General features: G+C 51.1%; 5 protein-coding genes across 5 annotated transcripts; 2 read left to right on the top strand and 3 right to left on the bottom strand.

Moving 5' to 3' along the window:
• Positions 1-44: 44 nt before the first annotated feature.
• Positions 45-1,325, bottom strand: COCVIDRAFT_86962 (glycosyltransferase family 8 protein; the record flags this gene model as incomplete). Its single annotated transcript, XM_014705888.1, has 1 exon — positions 45-1,325. The coding sequence occupies one exon, from the start codon at positions 1,323-1,325 to the stop codon at positions 45-47; it is 1,281 nt and encodes a 426-aa protein (XP_014561374.1).
• A 604-nt stretch (positions 1,326-1,929) lies between these two features.
• On the bottom strand, positions 1,930-3,429 carry COCVIDRAFT_33717 (hypothetical protein; the record flags this gene model as incomplete). Its single annotated transcript, XM_014705887.1, has 1 exon — positions 1,930-3,429. One exon carries the CDS (start codon positions 3,427-3,429, stop codon positions 1,930-1,932), a length of 1,500 nt encoding a protein of 499 aa, XP_014561373.1.
• A 658-nt stretch (positions 3,430-4,087) lies between these two features.
• On the top strand, positions 4,088-5,380 carry COCVIDRAFT_86872 (glycosyltransferase family 32 protein; the record flags this gene model as incomplete). The annotated part of the gene is made up of 2 exons (XM_014705886.1): positions 4,088-5,224; positions 5,279-5,380. The coding sequence occupies 2 exons, from the start codon at positions 4,088-4,090 to the stop codon at positions 5,378-5,380; spliced, it is 1,239 nt and encodes a 412-aa protein (XP_014561372.1).
• A 1,372-nt stretch (positions 5,381-6,752) lies between these two features.
• On the bottom strand, positions 6,753-11,781 carry COCVIDRAFT_12096 (hypothetical protein; the record flags this gene model as incomplete). Its single annotated transcript, XM_014705766.1, has 2 exons — positions 6,753-7,643; positions 7,690-11,781. 2 exons carry the CDS (start codon positions 11,779-11,781, stop codon positions 6,753-6,755), a joined length of 4,983 nt encoding a protein of 1,660 aa, XP_014561252.1.
• A 4,086-nt stretch (positions 11,782-15,867) lies between these two features.
• COCVIDRAFT_87052 (hypothetical protein) lies at positions 15,868-17,746 on the top strand (the record flags this gene model as incomplete). Its single annotated transcript, XM_014705885.1, has 4 exons — positions 15,868-16,115; positions 16,163-16,318; positions 16,374-17,481; positions 17,537-17,746. The coding sequence occupies 4 exons, from the start codon at positions 15,868-15,870 to the stop codon at positions 17,744-17,746; spliced, it is 1,722 nt and encodes a 573-aa protein (XP_014561371.1).
• Between the last annotated feature and the right edge of the window lie 2,945 nt (positions 17,747-20,691).

Genomic DNA, 20,691 nt, shown 5'->3' with positions numbered 1-20,691 from the left:
ATAAAACCACCCCAAACTAATCAAACGAAACACATTCATCAACCCTAACCTTCAACCCTCCCATCCCCCTCCCTCCCCTTCACAAACTCCTCTCCCTCATAAAACGCAATCATATCCCTCCACCCCCTCCCCCACTCCTCCCTCATCCATCCCCCCTCCAAAACCCAAATCTTCTCATGCACAACCTTCAACTTCCCCTCCTCCTCTTCCTTTGGAAAAAACGCCCCCCACTCCCTCTCCAGCTTCGTCGCCGGAAACGCCGAGTCCGGGCCAAACTGCCAATTGAGAAACGCTTGTTCCGCCATGAGACAATCGTATTTATCCGTTTTGACGTAGTTTTGCAGGAGACGCTGGTGCATACGTAGGGAAGGGGTGAAAAGCATAGCTCCGACGTTGATGTTGGGGTGCTCGGTGTTAAACGGGTCCTGCGGGATTCCCGCGAAGATGTAGGGTTCGCAGACGGGGCCGTCGGTGAGAAAGTCGTCTAGGTGCAATTTCTCAGGTGAGCAAGGGCGGGGTTCGGCGAGGGTGAAGAGGTCGTCCAAGGGGGCGAGGGGAAATGCGTCGGCGTCTAGGAAGAAGATGCGGCTGAATTCTGTTTCTCGCCACATGTGTAGTTTGGCGAAGAGGTCTTTCCAGCGGGATTGTACGCCGATGACGTTGGGGGACCAAGGTAAGGGCGCGAGTTCGCGGACGAGGGCGCCGGCGCCCGAGAGCAGCGCGCGTTGTTCGGATGTGACGTAGTCGGCGACGAAGACGATGAAGGGGTGTTTTTGGGTGCGGGATTTGGGAGACCAGAGGAGGCGGTAGATGAGGGAGTGGATGGCGAGAAAGTAAGGGTCTTTGAGCGAGGCGTTGCGGGTTGCTAGGAATGTGGCATAGGCGTAGTTTTCTGTGCCTCCGGGCACGTAGTTGTGCGGTTTGTGGGCGCTGAAGCGTTGTAAGGCTGGGATTGGAAGGAGAAGATCGAGGTCTTTCTGGAAAGCATATTCGGGTTCTAAGACGGTTTGTCCATCTGGAGATGGGTGTTCCAGCAAAGGAGGCGTTGTCGAACTGTCGCCTTCCGAGACTCCTTGAGCTGGTGAATTGTTGTCATGTAGGGTCACGTGCTTCTCGGGGTCCGTTCCTGACCCAGATGCATCATGAGAATGTGAAGAAGGTTTTAGGTCGGATGGTAGTACTTCGATCCCGGTATTACTCTCTTTGGTATCATACGATGCATGGGTAACATGCGTATGCCGGTATTCACTGCGGTGCTGTGCAACCAGCAAGATTGTACCGAGGAATGCAATGGTCGCCAAAGCAATATTGTGCCGCCGCCTCATGGTAAAGGGACAAATTGGTACTTCACGGGCTCTCTACGACGTCTGATCAAAAGCAAATGGTGGTCGGAATCCACTTCGTCACATGTGTTAATCGGAGCATGGACGCAGATGCATAGGCACACGTATCCGAGGTTGCAGCGGGCACCAACGACATGCAATTTCATACGTACGCTACAAGCTAGGCACTATCAACATGGTTACGGCATTGTGTCTGCAAAGGAAATTGATAGTCGGCGGTATTGGTACCTGATTTGGTCATTGCCGACGAAAGGGCAAAGATCAGCAGCAGGGCAGGGACCATGGTTCTTCACCAGGAGCTTAGGCCCCCATGGGGAATGACTCGGCGGAGTGCGCCTTTTTCAACCGTCAATACAACGGGCGTCTATGCTGTGTCACATCCCGCCCCTTCAGCACCTGCAGTAGTGCGGCGTAACGTCAACTCCCGCGGATTGCAGCTGAACGGTCACATGAAGCCGAATATTCTTATTGAGATCGACAGCACATGTAGGGAGCATCGCAACAAGATCAGGGTTGTGATGAAGGATTTGGGGTCCAAGAATATTTTGTTCAATATCGATACTCTTGGTTGCAGCTACATACCGACTCATCGTGTTGATTGGCTACGCTGGTGCCCCGGCTTTGTCTGTTGAGAAAGCGCCTTTTTGTAAAGCCAATTGGTAAACTTGACACTTGGCTCGTCGACCAACCTCGTCACAACTTCTGCAAAATATAGTGTGATAGATAGCAGAATGGGCTGAAGCAACCAAAAAGCCAATTCCAGCCCTAGTGGGCCACTGACAGGTAAGGGAAATTTGTTGACCCACTCCGGTATTCCTTCGGCGTGGGCCGATCTCGTAAGGCCCACCAAGGCATACAGGCGGTCAGCGACGATCCAGATAACAATTCCATGTACCAAGTACAGCGCGAAAGATACGCGTCCAAGATATTGACAGAAACGCGTCTCAAAGAATTGCTTGAGCCATGGCAAGCGAGGCACTGATGCGACTGTGAAGAATGCTGCCCAGAAAAGATAGAACCATTTTGCATCAAATACGGCTTGAGGCTTGAGATGCGATAACCAGATCCATCCTGGTGACTTGGTGAGGATAGCAACGCTATCCGCTTCAGGTGCGTCAAAGGATGGTACGCCACTGAGGTAGAGAGCAAAGACGAACATGTGGAAGAAGATGAACTCCTTGAAGTTTGCCAGAGCCGAAAAAAGTCGCGGAAGTTTATCCTGCTGTGCCAGCAAATCAAGGTCGCAGAGCAGCATTCCAGACATGAACATTGCGCCGTAGTAACCGTCGACGATGTAGAGAAAGTAGAATATTAGCGCGGCCTCGCAGCAGAGCCGGGCATTCTTTGTGCACCTGGAGAGTGCGGAGAGTGCGGTATAGGTGATGATGGATCCTTTGAATTCAATGGGGATCGACCAGACGTGCGCATGGAACTGTATAGGAAAGTCATAGATCTCGGTGGAAAAGACAAAGCTGTAGTTTTTGAACATGCGGTACCATCTGATGAGTTCTTTCCAGTATGTATCTTCCATTGGCTGCAAATCAACCCATATTCCGCTCCATTGGCGGACAGACATGAATGCGAGAGTAATCGCAATGACAGGTAGGAAAAGTCGTAGCCAACGGCGGAAGAGGGCGGAGCCGATACTGTCTGCAGCACTGACAGCATGACCGTCCTGAATCATGCGTAGACTTTTGAGGGAAAGCACATAACCGGATATGACGAAGAAGACGGCAACAGCAAAGTGGCCACCAGAAAAGAAGATGCGTACAAATGGTAGGGTTGCGAAATAGTGTTTTCCCTCGTAGCCGTAGGCGTGTTCGAAGACAGAGTTACCACGTTCCCCGTGAGCCCAGAGCTGGTGATGCTGTAGATAGACCAAGAGTGCAGCGAAGCCTCTTAGGCCATCCAGCCATGCTGTTGGCCTAATCGGCTTGCTTTTTGAGGCCGGCCGCAAGGAGAGAAATTCCGGGCGTACCAGGTCGAGGCTCCATTTGGCCGTTCGAACTGGCTTCCAGATTGATGGTGAAAGTTTGATTTCTTCGATTCCATCTTGGTCCAGCAACCCGTTGTATTTAGCTGGCATTTTCGGTGGTAAAAAAAAAAAGTTGATACAATTGAGGGATCCCAGAAATTGAGATTGAATTGAGGAATACTGGGTACTCGAAGAGACCCTAGATATTCAAGATCGTAATAAAGTGGGCAATTGATGCGCAATAGCAGGATTTGCACAACTCGTCCGAATCATGTCTGACTGCCTAGATGAGCGCGACCAGGCCGGAATCATTCGGCACCAGTATTTGGGCACGGACAGCTTTGAGTGTGACATTGCTGAATTCGGCGACATGCCTCAAATATCTCTTACTCACGAGATGCAATGCGGGGACTGTCAAGGGGCAGATACCTAACATGTCCAAGCGGCCGATGAGCTTGCAGGGGTCAAATTTACAAGCTTTGACCCACCCGCCTTGGTACCAGTGTTGTACCAGTACTAGTTTACCAGGATAGACTCTTAGCCTCCAGGACATATGCGGGGTTACGTGCTTTTTCGTGAGGCTGCCCCTGCATGTGAAAAGAAATTGATGTGCCGAGGGTGAAGGCAAGAAGCGTATTGGTCGATGCGGTCGCATGGGTATATTCTAGGCCAGAGGCTCGTATCTCCGGTGGTGTATTGAGACGATCGATAATAGTTATGGAATGGCTGGGTCAAATTGGCAGGTTCCCAATGTTGTAATAACTCCAGCATGCGCACACGATCAAGGCCACCTCCGCCCAAGCTCAGTCTGAAAATCACGATGCGTCCAAGTTCCCCAATAGTGACCCAATTTTCAGGCAAGCTCACCAGTCAAGTGCGGAGAGTCTTGCCTGCATATATTGCTTTGATCTTTCTCTTCTTGTTCTTTGCCAACACCGAGTTCTTCACAACCCCGATCAGAGCAGCGAGCAGATACAAGCGCGAGCTCAAATATCAGCAGCCACTGCAGCCAGTTGGCTCGTTGATTCCAAAGAAGATATGGCAAACATGGAAGGTTGGTCCTCTAGGCTTTGAGCAGCGCGACTCAGACTCGGCCAAAACCTGGGCTCAGAAAAACCCCACGTACCGATACGAGGTGTTGACAGATGATAACGCAAACGACTATCTCGAGTGGCACTATGGGCCACACGGCCTTGACCGAAAGGATCTCGTCGACCTATACCGGGAACTGAACATCACCATCATAAAAGCCGACCTGCTTCGATACCTCGTCATGTACGCTGAAGGTGGTGTATATGCCGACATTGACGTGGAATGCCTACGACCCATCAACAGGTTCATTCCCGAGCGCTACAACGCGCCAGACATTGACATGATCATCGGAGTGGAAATTGATGAGCCTACATTTGCCAACCACGAGATTCTCGGGTCCAAATGCAAGTCGTTTTGCCAGTGGACTTTTGCCGCCAAACCCCGGCTTCCGGTTATGATGCGGCTTATCGAGAATATCCAAGATTGGTTACACGAGCTGGCCAAAGCGAAAGAGGTTCCTATATCGCAGCTCCACTTGGATTTCGACGAAGTAATTAGTGGTACCGGGCCGTCCGCATTTACCAAAGCGGTCTTAGAACAAATGACGGCACAGAACCACGGCAACCCAGTTACTTGGGATCTCTTCCACAATTTGGCAGAATCGAGGCTCGTCAACGGAATCCTCGTACTCAATGTCGAAGCCTTTGCAGCTGGTCAAGGACACTCCGACTCTGGCAACCACGGCTCCAGAGGTGCGCTCGTGAAGCACCATTACCACGCCTCGGGTTGGCCAGCTCTTCATCCCCGACGAAACCACCCCATGTATGGCGAGGTAGAAAAGTGCAACTGGAAGCCAGAATGCGTAGCAGAATGGGTGAGTAGTATTGCGTGCAACTTGACTTTTGACAATGTGTTGACTGCTATGAAGGACAAGAATGTAGCTGAGTGGGATACGCTATCCAAGGAAGAACAAGACAAGCGGCTCGCCAGTAAACCAGCCCCTCATGGAGTGCCGAAGTTAGGAGTCTAAGCCTTGCTGCCGAATGGACGATTCGACTCGTGTGCTCGTTCGTCCCAACGTTAGGGACGAGCCGAGGCCGGAAGGTAGTAGTGACATTGGGTCGTGGTTAGCTACAGCAACCGCAACCGCAAGACGTGCCCGGGACCTTGATAGCGTCGTTAGAGGTTATCTATCTCCCTTTCATCCAGATGGAAGACACTGGGAGGATCTAATAGGCGTTGATCCTGGAGGCGAAGATGTTGTGGAGGAAGGTCCGCACATACTCTGAAGTAATGTAACCTAGTGCATGACGTAATGAACTCACCTTATATAATCTCATTCCTGTGACCTATCAAGAGCGCTCCTTGATGCGTACATTTTCGGCATCATTTATGGATTTAAGAAACATCCTATGCTTCACAGGCCCTAGTCGACTGTGAGTTTCTATATCCCTGGGTTAAAATAATAATCCATAGAGATACTAAATCCTTCTTGCTGCTTGAAACTTTATCCAAACTTCACAATTCCGTACCTGCTGATATTATGTCCTGAGTTTAAGACATAGCCATCCGTTGTCAACTATGACACACTTTCAAGAAAAGAGTAAGAAACAGATTTCAAAGACAGTGTTTAGAAAAGCAGCACATACACATATCACCGTACTTCATCCCCCCCCCATCCAGCAAATCAGTACGTCAACCGAAAAAAAAAACTCCATCGCACACACCCTAAACACCCTTTTCCAACTTCCCATTACACATACGTCGCCTATCAAAAATCTTCGCACGAAATCCAGATACCACATACCTCCGTCCCTCAAACCACAACCCCCCCGAATATAAAATCCATTCTCTTCATCCAACTTTCACCTTCCAGTTTTCATTGCAAAATGTTCACGTTAATTAAGTAACCATGTTCTTTCATCAAGAAAAAGATATACACAAAGATTAAAGTTTTAAAAAAACCGTTTTTGCTAATTCGCTCAAGTGTGGGGGTTATCTCTGGGGTATTAGGCTCGATGCAAGATAAAAAAAGAAGATTCCCTCTCTCCGCGTAAATTCGAGCAAATCCAAAGGAGAGATGCAAGAAAAGTTGCTCGCGAACTTGGAGAAGAATGAAAAAGAAGAAGAAGAAGGTACAACTATTAACAACATGCTGTCATTGGCAGCAGCAGAAATATCTCACTTCGATACCAGAGATTTGGAGGCAATCAACCCGTTTCTCTTTCAACACTAAGCAAAAAAAACAAAGCCATTAACAGAGGCGATGCTGTTTTCCGTTCCAAACAAGGATCCAAGTTCCTAAACCTCATACTCCGCCATCCTCACCATGTCTAAATAGGGCGCAAACATAACCTATCCTATCAAGGCCGAATGCTTGTAGTATTTAGAACATTACCACGTTACTCCTTTTGACCTTCGTTAAGCACCAACTCAACAACGACTTGGCTCCTTTCATGGTACGGATGCTGCAAGCTCAGCTTCACTGTCCTGTTGTGCGATGAACCTCCGCTGAGTCCATCATCCAAACACTTGACATCACGCCCAGCAATCACTTGACGTAATCTGCCATTCTGTGCGTTGCGAATCTCAACGAAGTCGGGGTCAAAGAGCAACACATACGGTCCGTACATGGCAGCGCTCTCTGCCTTGCCGACAAATTCCATGATAACCGAGCGGGAGATGTCACCGTTCTTGTTGATGTATACCGCACACTCCTGGTAACAAAGAAGGAACTCTTGGTCCGAGAGGCGGAACATGCCCAATGGGACTTGGTTTTGTAGTCGCGATGCAATAGTGGCGACGTGTGGTTGCTTTAGGTCTGGCACCGACCATGGCTGTTTCTTGTCCAAAGTGAGTACCTCGAAGCCCTTGGATGTGGAGATGGCGAGAGAAGAATGGAAGAGATTGATGGTGAAGCATTCAGCCGGGATGTAGAACTCATCGTATTCGCGGAAAAACTCCGTGCGGCCCGTTTTCCATATCCTGGACTTCTTCTCTGTGGATTTCTGATACACAGGCTCGAGGACCTTGAAAGTTGATGAGATTCCGTCGCGCTTCTTGTAGAAGACCAGGGTCCTGTCCTTCATTACACCAGTGGCGAAGAAGCCAATGTCACGCGCGCCTGACAGCTTTTGAGGAGCGCGTCGGGTCGAGTCGTTTGAAGGAGCTATGCCGCTGAGCGGGCACACAGCATCCAGGTGGTATGCAATCAAAGCCTTATCAGAAACGAGGAGCATCAAGCCGAACTGCTCGAGCACGGCAATCTGGGTTACTCGCGGTGTTTGAATGGCCTGGATATGTTAGCTCCGTTCTTCCAAGTATAGAGACATGACTTACCTTTGACCAACCTCTAGGGTTATCAAAGTCGGACACGTATACACCAATATCTGTACCAACCGCCACCATGTGTTTGCCATGGGGTTGGACAAAGGCCGTGGCACAATTAACCCTCGCTCGGCAGATGGGCACCGGACGGCCAACGTTAACGAAGAGCTTCTCTACCTCGTCAATGGCTCGGTCCAGAGGTGTTCCCTTGATGGTTATGGCTCTTTGAGATGGCATAGCACTGTCGTATGCAAACGCAGCATCAGCCATCACTCGTAATCTGAAAGGCTCTGCGTTCTGAGCAAAGAGAGACGCGGCGTGTCGTGTCTTTGCAATGATGAGCTTGTCACACCATTCGGCTCGATTTTGGGCGCTTGGAGCATACAGGGTGTAAGTCTCCGAGCCAAGGTGCTTCACTCTGAACGGATATAGAACCTTCTCATCTTTACTGGCATCAATTGTTGAGGTATTGACGAGGGTCTTTCCAGAAACACTTGTATTTGAGGACCCAAGAGAGGAATTGGTAGTCACGTGCTGCAAAGCGCCTGGAGCAGGACTGCCGGTTAGGCGTGCACCAGTTCCGGCAACTCGACCCGGGACTGCCGTGACCGTGGATATACCCTTCATCGTTGAACGTACAACGGGATCATCATCTTCGCTTTCAAGCACGAGCAGATCCATGGGAATTGGCACCCGGCACACGTCGTATTTCTCAGGCCTAGGAGTTCCATCTGCCTCTCTGAGAGCGACTGTTTTTGCGAGTACGAGGTAGTGGTCGAAGAGTAGTGCGTGAGTCTCACGCCAGTTGAAGCGGTTACCTGCCATTCTTTGCAGATCGCCTCGGAAGATCAGTTCTCGTCCAAGATGATCCAGATTGAGCTCTACACGTTGCATGCCTGGTCGTAAAATGAGCTTGGTTTGAAGATCCGTGAGGCTGACTTTCCGGCCCATCTCAGCAACACGGGCATCGCACTCCAAAGTTACAGCTTTGATCTCATCCTTGGCAATTTGGAGATTCCTCTTCTCCTCATTGTCGACAATCGAGTATTTTAGCACCGTGTCCAGAAGCAGACCGTAACGCTGCAGCCTGTCGATAGGTGCCTTCAGATACGTATCCCAACCAAGCTTGTTGGAAAGCTTGTGTTTCTGAGCTTCATCCAGAAATCTACGGAAGTCCTTGTTCCGGTCAGCCTCTTGTCGAACTCGGAAGGTTGCGTACGGAAAGGCTGCCGCATACTCAATGTATGCGTGCTTGGCCTTCCGGATCCATTCTCTAAAGATGTCGCTAAACCCAACAATCCACGGCCCTTGCTCTTGCTGCCTGTACTTTATTTGTGGGAGGAGATGGTCTTCATTTGCCTTGCGCACTGCATCCACTTTGCTGAAAACGTCGCGGATGAACCGGTCGAGCCTTTCCGCGGGTATAACCTCAGATTTGGATGCCTTTAACCGGTCACGGTACAGTTGGCGCAATACATCGAGTCGATTCATGTAGTTGTCCTCTCCCTGCACAATCTCGTGTAGGATGTTTTGACGCTCGATTTCCTTCTTGTTCGCACCCTCAATGTCCTCCTTTTTCAGCTTGTAAAAAGTCGCCCAATCTTCAGAACGAGGAGCGGCGGATGGAGCATGGAGGTCAATCTTCTTGAGTGTTCGCTGGCAGTGGTGTGAATAGCATCGACCAGGAGAAGCGTGAGTATGCAACATGGGTGCGTAGCAGCCCGCTCCTGTCAGCTGGAATATTACACCCGTGATGCTCTCAGAAGAAAACTTGAGCCATTCTTCTTCGTGCACAAGAGTACCAGCTTTGTACATTTCTGCCACCACACGGCTACTTAGAGTCTCGGCATCGGCAATATTCATCGTTGGGACTTTGTGAGTGAAAAGTGCGACCAGACCCTCCTGGATAGGACCCTCTTTTAGATCATTTTCACCTTCCGTCATGCTCTTGAGCCAAGCAATGATTGAGCTAAGCGCCCATGGCTCTGTGCACTTCTTGAAGTCGATGCTAGACAGCTTTGCGGGGTTGAAACGCTTGCAAGCTGGAATTGTTGGCAGGTCAATAGCTACGGCTTCAGTACTGGCAGGAGTTAGTGTGTTCGCATCGCTGTCCATGGCATTACCATAAAAGGTATTGCGGCTACCCCGAGACCTGTGCCCCTGTTCCGCATCGGTTTTGGATCTGGGCAAGGGTATGGCATCTCGAGCATTGCTGTGCTGTAGGAGCGAGGTTGAACGGGGGACGTGTGTACCATTGGGCGATATCATGTGTCCACCATTAGGATGGACAGGGTACGGGTCACGGGACGACGGAGCGTTGCGCCAATACTCGTAGGATCCAGATCCGGTAGAACTGTTGCTTTGGTGGTTTGTTCGTCGAGCGTTGGTATTCACTGGAGGAGGCGGCAGAGGTCGGTTTGAGATTCCTGGGTGGTAAAACATGTCTGGTGGTTCGCTGGGCATGGCCGATGTTTGTGTTATGAGAGTAGAGCTGGATGCGATAGACGCGCTGTCCATGAGGGTGACCTCATCACCTTCGTCGTAGCTCCGTCGTCGGTCGCTAGGCTCTTGAAGACCACCAGTACCAAAAGTGTCGACACGTGCATTGCTCGAGAAGGACGGGAAGGGGTGAATCGAATCGTACTCTTCGCCATAGCGCTCCGATCGTCGTTGCGAGCCTGATGTCGACGGTGGGTAGCCACTTCCCGCTGCTAGCTGACTTGGGTCTCCACCATAATTGAAGGACGGCATGAAGCCACCGCCATATGTACCCACATCCATGCCTACATATTCGGTATCGCTTGCACTTCCTTCTCTTGCGGGTTCTGTAGGCATTTGTGGTGAATGCACTGACGTGTAGTTGCTAAACAGTCCGCTGCCACCACTAGCTCTCCGGGCCTCATCAGCCCTCTCTTGTTCTTCGGCCATTTGGAGTGCAGCCAGACCAGCAGCAGCCTCGACATCACTCTCGTCGCTAGCGTATGTCTCACGCCCGGGGTATGCACCTCCTTGGCCACCATTCATACCATTGTATCCGGGTGAATGACGCTCAGTGTGATAGTATTGACCGTTGGAGTGTTGGACATGAGTTCCACCGCCCGTCATACTCAAGACGTCGTTGAAAAGCTCGTCCTGGTATCCATTCTGCGGCGTCGAGTACTCATCGCTATCAGACTCGTGGGGTGGTGGTGGTAGCGGTCGCGAAGACATCATATTCGTTCGCTGAGGTGACCCATGGGGCGGAACTTCAGGAGTCGGGGGTAGGGGGTTCGATTGGAAACTTCCGTATCTGTCGCTGCGTTGTGAGCCATAGCCAGTGTCGTAGACAGGTGGTGAGGGTAATGGAGCATGCGAGGCGCTCGACGAGTAGTACCCCGATGAGTTGGAGGCATGCGGAGAGGGTCGGTTGCCCCAATCGTCAGCGGGAAGTTGTGTGCTTCCAGGAGGCACAGGTAGTGGGGGCGGTGCAGGTGTGGTATAAGACGAAGCACCTCTCTGAACCGAGCCTGCTCTCCCAAACTGCGACTGCTGGTATGAAGAGGGCGAAGGGTACGTGGCAGTTGGAGAGGTGGGAGAGAAGGCATAGTTTTGGTTGGCAGTATTCGTCCTGACGAGACTGTTGCTCGCATAGGCAGCTGGATTGTAGGGCTGATGCGAGGCCGTTGTTGAGACGGGCGGTGCAAAGGGTCTGCTGACGCCGCCGTAGTGCGAAGGGTTGGGTAGAGCGACGGGCTGTGTGTTGTAGTTCTGGGGGTTGTACTCGAGTTGCTGTCGCTGTGATGGGTAGCCATAGCCGGCACTGGAGCCGTATCCACCAGCGGTAGGCGACATTGGACCCTGACCGATGTGCGGGGAGTTTGCAGCGGCTATGAAGAGCTCGTCGTTCTGGCGCGCAGCCATGCTGTTGCGGCGCTCTGGCTGGGCATAACCGTAGCCGTAGTCTGAAACCGCGCCTGCGCCTGCAGTGCCTCCGTTTGCACCATCGTTTGGGTCGGTGCTCGATGAGGAACGGTGGTAGGGGTCCTGGTATTGGCCTTGGGCGCCCACGTTGGAATGTGGAATGTTTGGGTTGTAGTAGTTCTGGCCGTTCCCGTAGTACGACATGGCGGCGGGTGTGGGCGAGAGTGGCTACGTGGGCGCAATGGGATGTGGTGCGGTCAAAAGCGTCATTCACGAGGCTGCCTGGCGAGGATGCGCGGGCACCATGACCAGGGCCGCTAAGCTGAGGGTCTGAGGGGGTTCAGCAGCCAGGCCGCGCAAGAGTAATGAGGAAGCACGAGGTGGTGCTGCGACCAAGGGGAACCGTGTGGGTTCGCATGCGCTGGGCGCAAATGTCTGGGGGCAAATGTGTGGGAATGAGGGACACGAGCAGAGCTGCCTGTCGCCCTGTGCGTTGTTGGCAGCGGTCGGGGCAAATCGTCAAATGTCGTTTGCGAGGCTGTAGCGCGGGGAACGGGTCGCTCAGCGATGCTGCTGCGAGATGTGCAACAACGATCAATGTGTGTGTGTATGTGTGGTCGTGGCAATGGTGATGGGAGTTGCGACTGCAAAGAGGCTGTGGTGCGCAACCGTCTATGCTGCTGCCGCGTATTTTCCCGGCACTGCTGTCGCCCGCGTATGTACTCCTAATCGTACCAGATGATAGGTGGTAGGTAGCGCATGTGAGCTAAGAGGAACCGGGGAGCGAGCAAGCCCCCTGGACTCGGGCCGCGATAGGGAAAGAGCCTCGTCGCTCTCTGCTAAGGACTGCTACCATCAATCACCACATGCGCTGTCGTGTTGTCTGAGCCGGGCCAGCTGTAGTCCATGCTACGATATAGTGCGTGCCAGAATGCACGTCTGGTGTCGCCTTGACGGCGCCTCCTACGCTCACGCTAACCCCATAGGCGAGCCATGCTGCCACATTCCGCGCCTCTCACAACACCACCTGCCATATCCCGAGGTCTGGCAATGGCTCATATGCCATGGCACCTGCCCCTACTCACCATGTGCTGTTTCTGCCCGCTCCACGTCACAATGGGAATGGAGAGTGGAGTCGAAACACCTTTGTGAGTGCAGGGACATTGTCGTTGAACTATTTCAAGAACGCCAAAGAAGACATGGGGGAACTTTGCCAAGGTTGAAGACAGACATCCAGCATGTGCATGCGATACTCCTTCATTCAACCATCAGTCCTTGTAGAAGATCGTTCTCTGGTCGTATAACTACTCGTGTTCGCTTGGGATGCGGAAATGCCCAAAGTGGTACACTGAACGTAAAATTGATTTCGTTGCCAAGCGCGTCAGACTTTTACTTAGCATTGTGCTGAACATTGCTGAGTGGAGTAATGCTGCAACGTTGTAGGAATGTCAAACTCCGAATTTGAAAAAACATGTCGTTTATTTTTTTTAAACACAATCCCAACTTCTTCATCCGCACTAGCAGTGTTCTCAAGAGCTGTAAATGGCCTGATACTCTGGTGTTGGTAGGTCCAAAGGGAAAGCTCATGTATTAATGCAAGCCCCGAAGAAGGCTACGACCTCTGTGGCGAATGGGCGGCAGTCATTAGTGCCGGCAGCTCTGGTGTAGAGATCATTGCAGCCGTCCAGCCAAAGGGCAAGTATTTGCATCGCTGCTTAAGCCTGGCCACCTGTACATCATAGTACTGCAGCCTTCGCCAGTCTTGGACAGGAAAAAACAATGCAAGCATCCGATGTAAGCCTTGCCTGTTCTGACCACGGCACGAAGCCCGTGTTTGCAAGGCAACGAGAAACACATTAACAATCATGCTCGCTCGGTTGAGAGGATGGTTCCGACAAAACCCTACCCCCTCAGGTATCGCCGCCCAACATCAGTATCGGTCACTCAAGACGCAGACTTTTTTTCGCGGAGACTGTCGGGTCTCGTACACCAAGTGGATTTGTCGAAGATCGATCTAGGTAGCGGGCATGACGTGGATGTAACAATATAATAGTACGCCACAGCCTTCGACACGTCCTGGATTACCCCGCTTCCCCTTTATTGCCCGCAGGACCGGCATGGGCGACATCTGGGGTTGTCCGGAGAATGGGGTTACCACTTCTTACCTTGGCGTAGGCATACCCAATCTCCAAACACTCCTTCTCTTTCTGTGGGCCTCATGGACCTCTTGGCTACGGCTCGTTACCGCTAGCTGAGCAATGGGCATGATACACTTTGGAGGGTATTACGAAATGCCAAGCCTGGAACTCATTTTGCTTCACGCCGGCATAACAGTATTTGCTGTGAACAAAACGCTGGTCTACATATTTCTTCAGCGCACGACATGGCAATGGCTGTGGAGGTCATCTTTTGACGAGTGGTGAGGTTGATGGCTGGGCTAGATTGTAGCCTGGTCACCACTTGACTTGCTATTCTTTTCAAAGTGGATACCGAGTCAGCATTACGACAAATGCGATATTGAGCATCGAGACGAGCACATGATTGAGTTTTTCGTAGTAATGGATTCCAGGAACGAGAATTTGACGGAACAGACACGACGAAAAAAACACATCGCTGGGCTATCTGGATGAGCACGGACGCGGCGTCCAGCCAGTCTACTTGCAGTGACGGATTGAAAATGGGCTTGGCAGGTGAAGGCTCAGCGACGGTCACCTATTCCGGAGTAGGGAGTAGCCAAGGTATGGGGATGTTGGCTAAGACAATGGTTTTTTGCAGTGTGCAGTGTGGTGTTTGGCATTTGCTGTGGTGCTGGGAATGGACGGGCACCAGGACCAGAGTAGCCATGTCCGGATTGTGCAATGTGTGGCAGACTGGCAGGCTGACGAATGAGGGGTCATCTGACGGTGTTTATACGCAGTCTTTGGATGATAGGCGTACGCTGCTGCTCGTTGCTCGGTTTCGCCGCAGTCAAGGCAGTTTTCTCGAATGCGCCTAGCGGGCTGGGTTCGGGAGCTAGAACGTTCGAAACAGTGCCCTTCTCACGGCCAAGCAGATAACAGGTCCTAGGTCGACACTGACCCATGCACTTGCAGAGCCACGGAGACACCGGTTATGTGGGCATGAAAAAAAAAGAGGTGTTGTGCTTGGCGCTCACGATGATGTTTGCCAGTGTTGTGCTGGTGCTGGGCGGGCAGGCAGGAGTTTACCTACCGTCCACAATACACACACCACATATGATGTGTAAGTGTTAGATAGGTGCCATGATAACAACGCTGACAGAGTTTTACGCAGGCGTGTGCTGCGTGTGTACCATGGCAGCGCACTGTTCGCATAGGGCAAGTGAGCACGCAATGGCGGACGGACTTGGATGTCGTCTTGTCGTGGGCGTGTGGCGATACCACCAACGGGTGGCTTCAGCAGCGCTAGCCCGAGTCAATGGCCAGCGCCGGCCGCTGAGCGCCAGCTTTCTGACATGCAGGCAAGGTTGCCGTTCACGCACGACCCGCGTGCCTAACGCGGGGCAACATGGCCGCGGCGGACCTTCACTCACTCTGCCATGTACCCTGGCGCCCAGGCCAGTGGGCTCCCAGTCCGCCGTATCGCTCGTCTGAATCGGTGCTGGACAGTCGGTCCGCCTGGCTGGGCTGGGGAAGCCTGACGACGTGCAGTCGGCGCGCCGTCGTGGACAAATACCTCAACACCAGCCTGCCAGCGAATTAAGAATAGGCTGGAAACTTGGCTCGCTTTTGCCAAGCCCCCAGCCAAGCCCCCTCGGACAGGGCCTGTCCCACCACCCCATCCTCCATCGAGAAGGAGATGTCGGCAAACACGCCTGGCGCACCACCACAACGCCCTCAGCCGAGCGGCCCTCATTGCCACACACGACCGGGCATTGGGCCTGCGGGCGCCGCCCTCCCCCACCACTCCACCAAAGCGGACGCTTGGCCGCCATGGGGTTGCTCGTATGCTGCAATCACGCTTCGCCCACAGCTTGTTATCAGCAGTCCCGTGGGCCGACTATTTGCTCCTCTCCGCCTTGTCGGTCTTATCACAGTCGGCTAATTATCACTATCTCTTGGGCCGCTCAGAGCCTTCACGCTGCCAGCCGCGCTTAAGTACATGGCCTATTTGAAGCCCACCAGCCCGCCCTTTCACTGACCCGTCAGCTGTGCCCTGGAGCTTCCCTCCTTCAAGTTTGTGCCCTGCTAACCCCGGTGCGGCCCTCCGCCACCACTTGTGCGATACAGAAGACTCCCATTCTGCTATCCGCATTGCCATCGCTTGCTCAACATGGCCATCACAAACCGCAAGACAAACTCCTCCGACGGCGGCTCGGGCAGCCCAGACATTGAGTATGGCGGCAAGTCCGAGTACCAGACCGGTGACGTGCGCGTTGACTCGGATGGCGTTGCTGTTCACGACGACAACAGTCACCTGCACCGCGGTCTCAAGTCGCGACACATCACTATGATTGCCATTGGTGGTGCCATCGGAACTGGTCTCATCATTGGTACCGGAAAGGCTTTGGCCCAGTCTGGGTATGTTACGCAAATCCCCAGCCTTGGCCTACAGCTAACAAGCCCAGTCCTGCCTCGATCCTCATTGCTTACACTCTCGTCGGTCTCATCGTCTACGTCGTCATGACGGCTCTTGGCGAAATGGCTGCTTGGATTCCCCACGCTTCGGGTTTTGCCGGTTACGCCACTCGTTTCTGTGATCCTGCTCTCGGTTTTGCTCTTGGGTAAGCACTTCCTCCGAGCCTTTTGTTTTTTGGTCACACCACTAACTTCACACAGTTGGTGCTATTTTGCCAAATATGTTATTACAACGCCCAATCAGTTGACCGCTTCTGCTCTGATTATTCAAGAATGGAAATCCCGAGAAGAGGTCAATCCTGGTGTTTGGATCGCCGTCTTCCTCTTCGCCATTTGCGCCATCAACTACTTTGGTATCAAGTTCTTTGGTGAGCTTGAGTTCTGGCTCAGTTCCATCAAAGTCATCACCATTGTTGGTGTCATTCTCCTCTCGTTCTTGTTGGCAGTCGGCGCCGGCCCTGGTGGTGCAACTGGCTTCAAGTACTACAAAAATCCAGGTGCCTTCAGACCGTACATTGCTTCTGGGAACGAAGGCAAATTTTACGGCTTCTGGAGCTCTTTGGTCAACGCCGTCTTCGCTTACCTCGGAACTGAACTCATCGGTGTCACGGTTGGCGAGGCTCAAAACCCTCGCAAGACTATTCCCCGCGCCATCAAGCTGACCTTTTACCGGATTCTCTTCTTCTACTGTTTATCCATTTTCTTCCTAGGCATGATTGTACCATACAACTCTCCCGAACTTGCATTTGCCAACAAGGCCACCACTGGTGCTTCAGCCTCGCCCTTTGTTGTTGCCATCAAGCTCGCCAAGATTCCCCATCTTCCTACCATTGTCAACGCCTGCATCTTGCTCTTCACCTTTAGCGCTTCCAACTCGGATCTGTACATTGCTTCGCGTACCATCTACGGACTTGCCGTTGAGGGCCATGCCCCCAAGATCTTCCTCTGGACCGACAAGCGAGGTGTCCCTGTCCCTGCGCTGGCTGTTTCCGCACTCCTCTGCTGCACCGCCTTCATGAACGTTGCAGACGACTCCAAGACCGTTTTCGGCTACTTTGTCAATTTGACCACAATCTTTGGTCTTTTGTCCTGGATCTCGCTTTTGGTATCTCATATCTGGTTCGTGCGCGCACGCAACGCCCAGGGCATTACCAAGGACCAGATGGCCTACACTGCCCCCTTTGGTCTTATCGGCTCCTACATTGCCCTCTTCTTCTGCATCTTGATCGCCTTGACCAAGAACTTTTCTGTCTTCACCAGAGGCTCTTATGGTTCGTTTGATTACAAGAACTTCGTCACCGGATACCTTGTAAGTCTTTTTCCGTGCCCATGTAAAGCTACTTTTTACTAATATGATTTCACAGGGTATTCCAATCTATCTGATCTGCATCTTTGGCTACAAGTTCATCATGAAGTCCAAGATGGTTCGCCCTCACGAAGCCGACTTCTACACCGGCAAAGCCGAGATCGACCGCGAGGAAGAGGAATTCTTGGCTCATGCCGCAGCGAAGCAGGCAGCAGGCGGCCGTGACGGCAGCTGGTTCTACAAGACGTTCGTTGCTTGGTTGCTATAGATGGCATTTAAGAGCGATGTTTTCAAGCCTTGTATTCACCCGCGCTTGTGTGCTTTATGCTACATATCATGATTAGATATGCTTTGAATGATTTGTATGAAAGAAAAAAAAAGTTCCATAGTTAATAGACTCTATGAAGTTGAGCAAACTTATCAGTCTGTCAAAAAATCCCCTTTAATTCGTCTTTTTGTGCAAATGACTATTAATGCGTCCAAAAGCCATCCCAGTAGCTTTGCACGTAGAGATCTCCAATGCTCACAACACGTGGAAAAGATATTTTCAGTACAATTTCAAAAAAAAAATTCCATTAGTAAAACGAGAGAAAAAAAGACACCAAAATCTTAAAAACCTAAATTCATTTACAAAAAAAATTCAAAAATCCCTCCATATCACGCAAAGTAGAATGATAATCACATATGCGCCCCCCCCCCCATGCCAATGCCAAGCCTTCCATCCCGCCCCGCACCTCCTCCCCTCCCCTCCCCTCCCGCGCCAAACACCAAACACCTCAGAACACCCGTCGTCTCAATAAGCTCACACCCACCCAAGCTATCCTCAGCGCCAACTCACATTGGCATTCTCTTATGCATGTACAAGCAAGGACGAGAAGTCGTGGCTTGGGAAGCCACTGTTTTGCCGTGTTTGCCGGAAGAGGAGGGAACGGGTAGGACGGCAAGGGATGGGTGGAGCGGCGGAGTGACGGCGGATAGTATACAGAAGAAGGAAGACAAAAGTTAGCTGTGTGGTAGGAATAGGGGATGGGTTTTTTTTTCTCGGTCCTTTTTTTTTGTTATCTTTTTTTTTGGGGGGGGGGAGGGTTTAGAGCGCGGGATGCTTCACCGGTATGGTTTTTGTGGTTGTCGCGAGGCGGACTTGAGGTTTGCCTGCCTGGTTTGCCTTGTGAGGCGCACGTATAAGGCTGACTTTTTTGGCTCGCGTGTGCGTGTGGGTGTTTGCCTTGGGTATACATGCGTCGGAGCGGAGGCTTTTTTTTAGGGCGACGCGGGATGCTTGGGTTGTAGTCATGTGGGCTTTTTTGTAGTTTGCACGCGTGATGAGATGGTGGTTAGAGGACTATGTTGGTGTTCGTGGCGGTGGTGGCTGCGGTGGTGATAGTGATGGTACTACAAGGTAAGGGCCTAGAGTGCGGCTCTGTCGGCAGGCTCCGAGATGATAGAGAACTAGGCGTTAGCTATGGTAATGTCTTTTTCTCGGAAGATGATATGATGGGTAAGTTGTGCTTTCCTCCCGCTTTCGGACGTTTCCCTTTTCGGACCATGGAGTTGTGACAAGGACTATCTACCTTCCCGTCTAGCATACTCCACCCGTTGTACTGTCCAAGCGGAGCAGATATATTTACACTTTAACAACATTTTCACGCCTACCAATCATTATTTTTTCTAGACTCGACATGTCAGATACAACCTCTCTTGCAAGGCAGTGTTACCACGGACAGAAATTTCACCAGAACAGGACCAAACTCCGTTGATAGCATCTTACCACACCACTTCCATTCAGTAGAGCCATACCACATGGCTTCTGGCTCCTCTTGGCTAACTCAGCATCTTCATTTCGCTTCACGATGTTCGTTGGTGTTGGAGTGATACTTGGACACGATAGCACCGACATCAGCACCATCAGTAGTCCTTCTATGAGTCATGTAATATAACAGCCCTGATATTTAGCAATGAAGCGATGCTTTTCTTCTTTCACCTACACGACTAGAAGGTGTGACTGGGGTTGCACATAAGAAAAACAAGCTTACACTAAAGAAAAGGGCATGTCCAAACGTGCCCCTTGCTGCCCTTTTTGTGGGGCAAGACAAGATGACATTGTAGGTTTTGGGTAAGGCAATTCGGGCTTATTCAAATGGTCTTTGCTTCACAATTTTTCCTTTTTGCCTTCGTGGGGGGAGAGGGGAAGTATATAACTTTGCTGGTGGAATGGGTGGTTGTTCTTGACATCTCTGCAGTTACTTGTATCATCGTTCACATTATTGGGATCGATACTCAAATTCTACAATCATTGTTTCAAAGACCTCTGGGGTTCTAATTTGCAAAAAAAAATACTTGTCATTTTACAAGGGAAATCGACGGTTCAATTTACCGATATCGGGTTCTTAAGCAGCCCGACCACAACACTACGCACAACACAATATCAAAGCAAATTCGCTCCTTACACGATTTAACAACTCGGATTTGATCAACCTTGAATCATAGTATTTTCATCTAAGAGTCGTCTGGATCAATACTACGGTAGTAGCACACGTGCACTTATACCTCCTCAGTCCATCGCCACCATCACCACCACTTCCACAGCTCCAGTTACTCACCAATCCTTTCGACATAGCCTAATGGCTCTTGTTCCTTACTCTGGTACGGCAAACGATATGTGGGTGTGCAATGAGTGTGGGGCTGAGAACAACAATTGGGTTGAGAGATGTCCGATTTGTGGTGAAGGATGGAGACCCTAGAAACAAAAAGAGAGAGGCGTCTCTACCTTTTGATTATTGTCTCTAGGAAAGAGAATGATTGAGTGGGGATGTGCAGTTCTGGTTGAGGAATTCCGAGGTGATGACTGTGGCATTGGAGGTTTTGGTTAGATTTCTTTGGTCTACTGTTCATCCCGGTTTCAATTGGTTCTTTTGTCTTTGGGGGCTGTTTCTCTTGCTTGGTAATATTGTTCGTTATATTCTTTTGTGCTATCGTTGTATTTTAGATTTAGATTTAGAGTAGAGTAGACTGGGCGTTCGTTGCGCGTCTTCTTTTCAACTACTAACTTATATCTTTTTTTCCTACCTGATCCTGCAATTTACCATTGATTCAGATTTGGTTTTATCAAGCACCATGCATCGATATGTCCCAATATAGGTCAAGGCCTCAGTGCTTGCTGTAGTCATGGTTTTGTAACACGACAAAACCAACATAACATATCCTCCTATTTTG

This window comes from Bipolaris victoriae (assembly GCF_000527765.1).
Source record: "Bipolaris victoriae FI3 unplaced genomic scaffold scaffold_6, whole genome shotgun sequence".
In the NCBI taxonomy this organism is placed as follows: domain Eukaryota; kingdom Fungi; phylum Ascomycota; class Dothideomycetes; order Pleosporales; family Pleosporaceae; genus Bipolaris; species Bipolaris victoriae.
Note: the sequence above shows the minus strand (reverse complement) of the source record. Positions and strands in the feature narration are given on the sequence as shown.